The 11,258-nt window shown below is 50.2% G+C and overlaps 1 protein-coding gene across 2 annotated transcripts in view; it reads left to right on the top strand.

The window, feature by feature from the left end:
• The window catches only part of RCOR1 (REST corepressor 1), a 115,763-nt gene extending 108,956 nt beyond the window's left edge, over positions 1 to 6,807 (top strand). For both annotated transcript variants that reach the window (XM_057730627.1, XM_057730628.1), the window contains one exon: positions 2,638 to 6,807. In XM_057730627.1, coding sequence (XP_057586610.1) covers positions 2,638 to 2,679 — 42 coding nt within the window. In that variant the 3' untranslated portion in view covers positions 2,680 to 6,807. The remainder of the gene's footprint in view (positions 1 to 2,637) is intronic.
• The last annotated feature ends 4,451 nt before the right edge of the window (positions 6,808 to 11,258 follow it).

The following is an 11,258-nucleotide window of genomic DNA, read 5'->3' on the forward strand; positions in this document are numbered from 1 at the left end:
CCTTGCTGCTGTGCGGGGCTGACCAGCTGAAGTGTTGACGGGGATAGCTCTGGGTCCTGGGTTGGCTGGAATTTCCAGAGTGGCGGCCGGCATCCTGGCCGTCTCCTGGGTGGTGGCACTGATGTCATCAGCCAGGCAACAGAGATTGGGGGGGGGGGGCAGGGGGAAGGTTGTGGAGGCTGCCTCCCTGCTTCCTGCCCCTCTGCATGTTTATCCCACCCTGCGGACAGGGAGGTAGGGCTGGGGAGGTAAGAGTTAATTGCCATTCGCTTCAGCATTTGCATTTGTTCTCTGGCATTGTAATTTAAGGATTAATTTACTTGTCACTTTCTCATCAAAGTCTTCCCCAAAGGAGGCAGGAGTGATTTGAAATGAGCTCTTTTGTACTGCCCGGGGGCTTCCTTTGCCCCCAGAGCTGGCTATGGAAGCAGCCTGGAGGCCCTCCTGAGCTCACATGGGAGAGCCTTGTGAGGAGGGCGCTGAGAGTGTGGCTTTGCGAGGCACCTGCGTCTGTCAGAAGAGGGTTGAAACACACTAATTTTATTAGAATTAGACTCTTTAGAGCCTCCTACCAGGACACCTTTGTAGTAAGTGTACAGGATCTATTGTATTGACACTGTGAGCAGTTCCTTGAGTCACACCCAGGCAGGGCCTGCCCATGGAGCAGGATAGCACGGGAGCAAAACAAAGGTGCTTTTATCTGCTGGCAGTGACTTTTGTCTGAGTGCTGGTTGCCCCTTTAGCAGCAAATTAACTTTCCTTAAGTCCTGGACTCAATTTAGGAAGCGTTGAAAAGATGAGGATTGCTGGGGAAGGAACGGTAGAACTTGCGAGGCTGAAAGCTTTCTTCCGAGTATGTTTTCCGATTTAAGTCCCAGGAAGTGGAAATAACAGGAAACTCAGATATCTTCCTCCATCAAATTTAATCAAAGCCGGCCTCAGCAGGGTTGGCATAAAAAAATGTGGTAGTGGATTTAGGACCCCGAGTCATCGTTTTCTTGGGCCTGGTTCACTGACTGACTGGCTAACTTTTCCTTCTTTCTCGTTAGTCCGGAAGGCCCACCCTTCATGGTCCACTTACCGTGCTGATTGCACATCGCAGCCACCCACCCTGTGTGCCTGGCCGGTTGCAGCTGACCCCCCACCCAGCAGCAGGTCGTCTCTCTCTGCTGGTCCATGGTCTCTGTGTGTGTTTCCCAGCCTTCTCTTCAGCAGGAATGCGGTGATCTGACTCAGCTCGAATGTCTAATCTTTATGGCTCCTTTAAGATCTTTTCAGTTCTTTAGTCATTTAAAACTCACTCTCTGTCTCTCTCTTTCTCTCACACACACACACACACACACACACGCACACGTGCGTGCTCACACACACGGAGACACACACACACGTGCGCCTGTATTTCCTTTTCTTTAGTCCCTTTCTTTTTATGCTTCATGTGGCACCAGCCCTCCCGCTTCACCACCCTGGCTTTCTGTTCTCCATATGTTAGTTTGCAGAAGGAAATTAATCTGTAAGGACCAGCTGTTTCTCTGTGTCCACCAAGGGCCTAAGGGAACTGGTTAATTGTCTGTCTAATCAGTGCCCAGAACTTAGTGTCTTTGTAATTTCCCATTCTTGTTTATCCTGTGGAGTCCAGCAGCTAAGAAAGATGTCTGCTGGTGTCCTGCCTGCCCTCGGGTTTTATGTATTTGTGCAGCACACACAGGGTGGAGGCCATCCGATGTGAGAAGTTCTGGTAACATAGTGGTCTGTCAGCTGTGGGCTTTTCCCTTCAGAGCTAAGGAGGGAGAGTAGCCCAAGAGGGTTGAACTTTGGAGACTGAGAATTCTCTGGGATGGCCAAGGATGGAGTGCGGGGAGGTGTCAGAAAGGCACAGAGGGATGCTAACGGTGACTGGATTGGAGATAAACATCCTCACTCAAAGTTATAGAACGAGCGAGTGTATTACAAGTGAGAAGTCTGACTTGACCAACAACAGTTCTCATAAATTGGGATTTCACCTGAGGCACAACTGTTTTCAGATTTTGGACTCTTAGCTCAGCTCTTTCCTTAGAGAAATAAGACACCATGGGGGTAGCAGTGAGCTCTGTGACCTTTAGGCTTGGGCCTGGGAGTCAGCCTTAAAAATTAGAGTAGAGAGTTAAGAAATGCCTTGAGGCTTATAAAGGTCTTGCCATCTTCGGTATCGTCTGTACCGCAGCATGTTCTGGTGGCTGTTTGCTGAACGGGATAGGTACCACGGCATCCCCTCCAGCCCATACTAGGACACCTGAGCATTGCTGTTTGCCAGGCTCTGGGCTGGTATGCCCTTTGCAGGGATTCTTATTTAATCCTGTGGAGTAGACATCATTATGGTGTGTAGTCTGCTGGTGAGGAAACGGAAGCTCAAAGAGGAATAACTCATCCAAGGACACACAGCTAGAAAGGGCAGGGCCAGTGTTTGAGCCCAAGACACGTGGCTGCAGAGGCCACACTCTCACCCTTCCCGCCTGCCTGCCTGGCCTCGGACAGCCGCCGCCTCAGGGCGCTGCCCTTGGGAGCAGTGTGTGCAGGACAGGGTGGGTGGACCACACCAGAGCAGAGCCTCAGTCTGTACTGTTTGTGTGCCTTTACTTCCGTGTTTTCTCCCTTGCTCAGGCTGCTTCTGTTCTGGATGTCAGATACGCGTCTGCCTCATGAGAGACCCTGGTGGCTTTGAGCACTTGGTGTGGACGACCGTGCTATCCAGGATTCAGGTATTACAGACATCACCTGGCCATCTGCATCACGTCTCTGTGGACAAGCAGCTATTACCAAAAAAGGCATACACTTCCAGTCCCGTGCTACATCTGCCTTAATTCTCTGCTCGTTCCTCTGTGTTGGCGCCACTTCCCGGAGAGCTTTTTGCGTCTCTCGCTCTGCCTGAGTACGGGGGGGATCCCGTGGCCTGCACGCCTCCCGCGACTCGGGACCGCCGCCTCAGTCGGAGCCCTGGCCCACCGACGGCAGCTCTGCCCTGTCAGCGGCTTCAGAACCGGTCGTCGACTCGGAAGGTGCGACTCTGTTCCTGCATGGCCTGCAATCTCTACTTTGTGCATAATGTAATTTTCAGCGTAACCGTGACCCCATTGGCCTTCTAGGAAGTTTCCTTTGTTCTTTTCTGAGGCACCCACCTAAGTGATATCATGCTTCTTTGGAGATCACAATACATTGGCAGACTGCATCACAGCCTGTATCGTGCCAGACACCCTGACACAACTCACATGTCCCTGAACGCAGGTATAATCATGGTTTATAAATTTGTTGGCTTCAGTCTCTCCCTTCTCCCTCCCCGCCTGGTAGAAAGCTCATTCACAGCAGCTGTCCTTGGACACTGTAGCTTACAGGGAACATGGACCTCAACACTTATCTGCCTTCAGCTTTCATCACTGTCACCCCAGGATGGGCGCCAACCTGTCTGCTCCTGATCCCCCGCCCCTCCCACCACCCAGCTCCAAGAGAATTGGTCCATACCACTGTACCTGGTGCTTGTATATTTGGAATTGGTGCCTTCTCCTTTTTGGCAACCATGTTTTCATTGCTTTTTCTGTTTCAGTGTCTTATTTCTTCTTTAAAGTTTATTGCTTGCCAAAGATGACATCACTGAGATTAGGAGACCGGGGAGAACTTGCTGCAGGTTCTTGACAGAGTGCAGATTTTAAATGTCAGGTTAGGGCAATAATAAAGGGTATTAGAGTAGCTGGTGGTGGTTTTATAAAAGCTCCGTGCTGTTTGTTTCCCATCCTCTTGGTATGCCTGCCCTTTTACCTGTTGCTCCACATAGCCTCTGTGTCCGTCATGTACGGATGTGACCACGTGAGCACCATCCTCTTTCTCAGTAGTGTGAGTAGTGTGTCAGTAGTACAGGACAGAGACGTGATCAGTTATTGGCTCTAGTGAGACCAAGACGGAAAGAAACAAGCTGCAAAGTGGTATGTAATGCCTTTTGGTTGGACTGGGAACAAGTACAAACGTTTAATAAATTTTCTAAAACTTCCAGAATCACTTTTCTTCTCTTGCCAGACTGTGGGCTGCAGAGGGGTTGCGGGTAGACTGCGCGGTGCGCGCTAACGTGGCCCGTTCCCCGTCCATGGCTGGCTCAGCCTGCACTAATATGTTGAAGGAGCTTTTTTGTTGTTGGTTTTTGCATCATTTACATATTTTTCATGCTTTCAATACCAAAAAGGAAAAAAAAATTGCAAATGCTTTAAGGCATAAACAGAATTCTTAAGAATTTGAAATATGCAATTAAAATTTGATGTGTTTTTTGTCCCAAGCACCTTGCCTGTTTTTGTTTTGTTTTGTTTAAGTCAGCTGGTTTCTCTTTAGGAAGAGGATCAGCAAGAGCCTAGATATTTTGAAATTGTACTTCTTTTTTGAAACCTGGAGAAAGGTCATTCGAAAGGGGAGTGAGATGGGTTTTTTCCGGTTCTCATCGCTGGTCCCTACACGAGGCATCTGTTGGTCAAGTAAGAGCCGGTGAAGAAGAGCGCCAGAGGAGCTGGGGGCATCACAGCTCGCTGCTCCTGCCCGGACAGGACAGCACAGTAACACTAGTCACAATGTAGGGGTCCTTTTGTCTTTATCACGAGCCTGCTGCGTAATTGGAAAATGGCAGGAAACACACGGGCAAGAGGCGGCACAAGTTTTGCACGTCGCTTAAAGGGGACACTAGGCCTGAAAGAAGCATTCGCGTCTCCTTGCTTCTTCTTGAGACCTCCTTCCTCTTAAGGGAAGCAGGAGGCAGGTTGCTGCGGTGGTTTCTCTGCCGGTAGAGCTGTCCCCCTCTTCACCCGCAGGCAGTGCTTGGCAGCGCCTGAAGGCTTGGTGCTGGGTCCTGTGTGGTGCGGCAGACACACCGGCAGTGCCAGGCCTCTGTGCTCAGACATCCCCTGACCTGGTTGCCGACACCAAGTGGTCCCCAGTCCTGAGAGTCATGGTGCTGGGGTACTTGCATCACAGAAGCTGCATTTCAGCTTTCTCTCCAAGGGAAAGGGGCGTGTTGCTTTCATTTGCCAGAAGGAAAAAAAAGTAGTTGTCTTTGCCTGACTGCCTTCGTTGTAGTTTCGTGCATAAGATAGCACCGTGTTTTAAACTGTTTCATTACACTGTCTTTGCAATGATGTTGTAAATGCAAGAAATCACTTAGCTTTAGAAGCCGAGTGATTTGGTCTTACTTATGGGAAGACCCTTGTTAACATATCGAGACTTCGGTGCATCAGCAGGTTGTGTTTGGATGACGAAGGGTCCACAGTGACAACTGCTTCGGATGCAATGTTCACTTAAGCTTTGTCTTGTTAAAAATTATCAATGTGAATGTCATAATTATATATATTTTTTTGTGGAAAATTTCTCCTAAGTATAAGTTATTGTGCAAAGTATAGTACCATTGAAGCAAATGATAGTTTAACTTTTAGTTTAGAAGTCCTAAAAGATATAAATTCTATTTGCATATGCATTAAAAGTTTGTTTTATTTAATTTTATGTAGATGTGTAAAGTGTTAGGTAAAAATTTTTTTTCATGTATTCATTTAAACACCTTGTTACTTGAATATTGTGTTGACTGGTCTGAAACAGTGATGGACTCTGTAATATAGCTCTTTTAACCAGGAAGCACCCTGCCTCAGTTGTGCTGATGAGATGAGCAGGGGTGCAGGTTGGTGCTGGTGTCAACAGGAGCCCGAGGTTAGTGTACACCCCTCCCCCGCCCTGTGTCGTCTTGGCACGTGCGCGCCTGCCAGACACCAGTTCCTCGAGATTGATGACTTTTGGTAGTTTCTAACCTATCAGACCCTTTGATGGTCATAGACCTCTAATCAAAAAATGAAAAAGAAAAAACAGTTGAGTTTTAAAAGCTTACTGTGGTGGCCTACCTTAGCAGCAGTTTTCTGTGCATACAAAGGTTTCTCAAGCATCACGCAGTGCTCTAAGCACGCTCCTCGCCACTTTATGTTTCAACCATGCCCTGTTTTTGTCTCTCTGAATATCAGATGTACTATTGGTATAATTGCATACCAAAAATAAGCCAAATAGTGCATTACACTAACTGGATCCCTGCTTCTGTGAGCAAAGGACGGCTGGAGCCAGCTCACACGAGAGCCTCGCTTCTCCTGTCTGGCCTGATCGAGATCGCGTGACCCAGGATTCAAGCTTCTAGTGAAACTTTGCCTCAAGTTGACTCACGGTAGTTAGCTGATTTGAACCTAGTAACCTTGTGCAATGCTAGCAAACACTCTGCCACCCCCCAGATCTCTGCAGCTTCTCCTACTTAGAGTAAAGCACAATTGCAGTAACATCACAGCCCAGCAGAAGGAAGGTCAGCATACCTATGCATGTTGTATGATATCGAGTGTTTACAGCCCCTTCTCCTAAACTCAAGTTTGTACTGGAGCGGATAGTATTCCATTACGTAGACTTATCAACTTTGCTAAGTGCTTTTTAGACTGCTTAAAATTTTTTCAAGATTTTAAAAGATGTATAAGGTTAAGTTTGCAAATATAATGGAAATGCTGTATATCTTTTGAAGTGATAAAAATCCATGTTGGAATTTTAAAGAAAATATGTTGTAATAATGCTGTTGTAAGTAATATTTTAATGTCTCTTTTTGCCTGTTTTCTATCTCAGCACATTCATTGTGGTGAATGTTCATAGCATTATAATTGCTTAGCCATCGAATGATAACATTTGTTAGTAGAGATTGAAAAGTTTATTTGTAAAATTCTGCAGAATTCATTTTTCTATTTCCAATATTTGCTGAGGTTAAATAAAAATTTTCAAGCCATTGATGTAATAAAATATGAAACAAAAGAATTTTCTGACCCTCCACTCTCCATTAGAGCGGTACCTCACCCTGATACAAAGTGGGTTTTTTCCCCTGCCTTTTGCACTGGGCCTTGGGGTTTCTGAACATGTACATTCCCCAGAACTGCGCCCTGTGGGAGCACACAGCCAGGATGCTTTTGTTTTCAGCCTTTAGCTCCGCCTGAACTGTGTTTTTATTTTATAGCGTATGATGATCTTATGGTTGGGATCAAATCAAGGTACATGAGTTTGTAATGTTTGTAATAGTTGAGGGTTTATATTTATAGGTTCGATGAGGGGAATTTTTTTTTCCCATTAGTGATTTTTTTCTCTTTTCAGCCCAGCTGGGCTTTGACCTGTGGGTGCCGGCCTCTGCTCAGCCTCAGGACTGTGGCACAGAAGAGGCAAGGCCACCGCCGTTGTTGCCTCTGGTCCGCGGACACGGCCCAGATCTCAGCACCTCTCTGAATAATGTGAAGGACACCTTGAGCATCCGTTGGCCATCCCTGTGGTCTTTTTGAGCTGGAGTGTAACATTTGGTTAGATAACTGCTATATAAAAACCCGACTTCCAGATCCAGCCTTGCCTCACACAACATTTAAAATATGCAGATAGGATTGCTGTGTGTGTGTGTGTGTGAGAGAGAGAGAGAGAGACAGACAGACAGACAGACAGACATTGAGACTTTGCATAGTGTAGAAGGGGTTTACATGGTGCTTCTCAGAGCCTTTCGCCTGGCAGACTTGGTCACAGCGCTAAGTGTCACAGGAGAGTGTGTCCAGTGCTGCCAGAGGGTCTGCGTGGAAGGGAAGGGAAGGTGAGACCTGAGGGTGGAGGTGAAAGGCTCAGAGACCTCAGGATGTCCTTACGGAGGTGACTGCCGGTACAGGACAAAAGGGAGCACGTGCTAAGGCCAGAGCCCTGGGCTTTGCTCCAGGAGATGGAGGAAGAAGGGAGGCTGAAAGGGTGTGCAGGCGGGGCACAGAGGAAGAAGGTCAGGGCTAGGAGGTGGCCGCTGTCTGCTACTGGACGTCGCTGGGATGAGCCCTGGCGGGGGCTGTCTGGGCTTGGCCTTCCTTGACTTAGAACAGTGAGTTCAGGGTAAGATGGGGGGTTACGAAGGAGTTGGGGGGAGGCTTCTTGAGACCGGCGTGGACTGCCCTGCTCGTGTAAGTGGAGATTAGGACCAGGCAGGGACGAGCCACAGGTCCCGAATCCAGGGTTGCGTGGGGAGTGCGGGTCCAGGCCCCCTCCGGCAAGCTGGAGGGAAAGGACGCGCGTGTGCAGGTGCATCCAGGTCGCTTCCTGTGCCACATCTCGCATAACCCTGGCCCTGAGCACACGTGCACGCCCCAGCCTGCACTGCAGGAGGGGAGCAGCAGCCCCGGGCGGGAACTCCTGGCTCTCCCTGGCGCCTCCATCTGACGCCACCACAGGTCCGGGAAGTGCCGCACTCCTTCTCTGTGCTCCCGTGTTCCCGGGACTCTTGAAAGTAAGAGACACAGGAAACATTCCAGGTGGTCGAATTCCTTTCCTTCTCGGCAGACTGAAGACCATGCTTGTTCCTCTTTGTTATCTGAGTCTAGGTCTCATTAGAGTGTAGACAGGCTCACGGGGGATCCTGACTTCCTCTTCAGCCCCGGGCTGGGTGGAGCCAGTCTCCCTGCGCAGCCTGCCACGTCCCCTTCCTCTCAGTTGCAGGCCTGGAAGCAACCACTGGCCTTCCCCCTCTTTCAGCTCTCCCTCCCCAGATCATCTCACCCTGCACTGGGGCCTCTGCTGCACCTGTGGCCTGACAGCTTGCACACCTGTGAGCCCCCACCACCCCTCGCAGCTCAGCCAAGCTCCACACCTGTGTGCGTCAGTACCTCAAGATGCTGGGTCCGAGACTAGGTTGCCTCCCCCGCTCCTGTTCCTGAGTTCTCTTCCTTGGTGTGTGGCCCTGCTGTATCTTAGCACATCAAACTAGAAACATGCGTGTCGCCAACCTCTGAGATTCCCCTCCAGCCTCTTCCTCCATTGCCATGTCCAGTGACAGCACAGGCCCTTCCCAGGCCCCTGAGCTGATGCTCTAGCTCTGGGTTCATCGTGTCCCCGACATTCCTCTTTCCTGCTCTCACCCAGTCATCATCTCCCAACCGCAATCTGCACTCTTTCCTGCTTAAAACGCTGCATTTGCCTCCTAGGAAAACATACAACCCTTCATTCAGTCTTAAGCCATATGACATGCCTTCTGCAGGGCCATTCTCCCGTGCATTTTTTGTCCTTCCCCTTTCCACGTGGCCCTGTCCCTCTGCCCCTGCCACCACCACTGAGGCTCAGCCACACCTGCTTCCCAGAAGTCCTGACCAGCAGCTCACGCCTCTACCTTCAGCAGAGGGGACGCTTCTCAGGGCTTCTGCCACTTACCCCTCTCTGCACTTACCGCTTCACACTATACTATGAAGAAATTATTCAAGTTTTCTGTTCTTTTGAATAGGTACCCAGTGTACTTGGGGTAAAAGGCAAACAGTGAGACATGAGTTCCCCGTCCATGTCCTCCAGCTGTCCAGCTCCCTCCACAGGCAGCCACTGCTCTGACACATCCCTCGAGAGAGGGTCAGTACGTGTACGAGCACGCACGCTCACTAGCGCATGTGCAGATCCTCATTTGTCCATGCAAACAATATAGTCATCTCTCATCCCTAGGGATCTTTGGGGGGGGGGGGGGGGGGCGTGGGGGTGGTTCTAGGAGCCCTGCAGATACCAGAATCCAAGGATGCTCAAGTCATTTATATAAAATGGCACAGTCAGCCCTCCGTGTCCACAGGTTCTGTGTCTACACATAAGGGGGCAGAGTGTACTATGTGTTCCGTCTTACCTCCCTTGTTTTTATGTGACACACCAATATCTTAGTCTTTCTACGTCAGCACATAGATACAAAGTTGCTTCATTCCTTTGCTTTGGTTTCATGGTATCTGAGTTATGGTATCTAGTTATGACTGTAACAACTTTTTTTTTTTTTTGGGCACACGGCTTAGTTGCTCCGCGGCATGCGGGATCCTCCTGGAGCCGGGATCGAACCCGCGACCTCTGCACTGGCAGGCGGACTCTTAACCACTGCGCCACCTAGGAAGCCCTGTAACAACTTATTTAAACCATCCTCAGCTGATAGTTCCTGAAGTATCATTTGTAATATCAGCAGACTGTGTCATTTTGCCTACATGCAAGTGTAGCTGTAGAGTAAATACCTAGGATTGGAATTTGGGTCCAAAGATCTGTTCACTTTGCACTGACACGTCCTCGGAGGGGTTGTGCCAGTTTCTCCTTCGTCTGCCGTGGGTGAGGCAGCTTGGTGCCCTGCGCCCTTCCCAACACTGTGGTAATTAAACATTTGGACCTGAGGTTTTGTATGAGCTTTTCATGAGATCAGGACTGCCATAGTCATCTTGGTTCCACGACTGGTGATCACAGGCACAGAGAATAAACAAATGGGGAGGTCGGGTGTATTGAAGAAGAGACACGAATGTCTGCTGGCCCTGTGGTAGCTAATGATGGACCCCCGGGGGAGAAGGGGGTTTCTCAGCGGCCGGCTCCTGGGCGTCTAGAGACAGATGAGCTGAGGTTTGGGGTTTTCTGGGCTCTTGGCTTATTTCTGCAGCTATTTGCTATTTTTTATTGCCTAAGTACTGGAGGAGAAATGAATTCAAATCAAAGATCTGGTGCTTGTACATTTGAAGTGAGGTCGAAGAGCGCTCTGTGGATTCTGGTTTTCCGGTCCTCCACTTCCACCCGCTCCTCACCGCCCCTCCCCCGTAACGTGAGCTGGGTGATGGAGGTGCGCGCACACGTTCAGGCTTCCGGCCTGGAGACGCTGCGCAGACCCCTTGCAGCGGAGACACCCACAGCTCCAAGTGGGCTGTGGGGAGGGAAGGCGTCCCGGAGGAGGTGACCGTTGCGGAGGGAGCCACAGCTAGTCCAGGTGTCCCAGCAGACCCTGTGTTTTACGTGGGACAGGCCAGCCCCCGTACGTCAAGTCAGGGCTCAGTTTCCTCACTGGCCACTGGAGGGTGTTGGAGTTTCATGAGGTTCTGTGGAGTCCGTGCGCCAGCCTGGCTTCCCACCGTGGCCGAGGCCGAGGCAGTGTGCTTTGCTGCTCAGAGACTTAGAGAAGCCGAGTTCCCTGCAGGCACTGCAGACAGGCTGCTCCAAAGGCCACCCGCTCTAGGCCACCCCGGGTGGCCATCAGGGCAGAGGGTTTGTCTGGGATCCTGAGGACAGGAGGCGGCTGAACACTCCCACGTGACTCCCCAGCGGTGGGGGGTTATGGTAGGAATGCCCCCAGCTCAGGGTGGCCCCGGCGTCCCCGACCCTCTGGCCAGCGTTGGGCCAAGGGGAAGCTTCACTGCGGGGGCCTCCCACTCCCCCTGCAGAGACCTGTGTAACCAAGTTATTTTGCG

Source organism: Hippopotamus amphibius, chromosome 4, assembly GCF_030028045.1.
Source record: "Hippopotamus amphibius kiboko isolate mHipAmp2 chromosome 4, mHipAmp2.hap2, whole genome shotgun sequence".
Lineage (NCBI taxonomy): Eukaryota > Metazoa > Chordata > Mammalia > Artiodactyla > Hippopotamidae > Hippopotamus > Hippopotamus amphibius.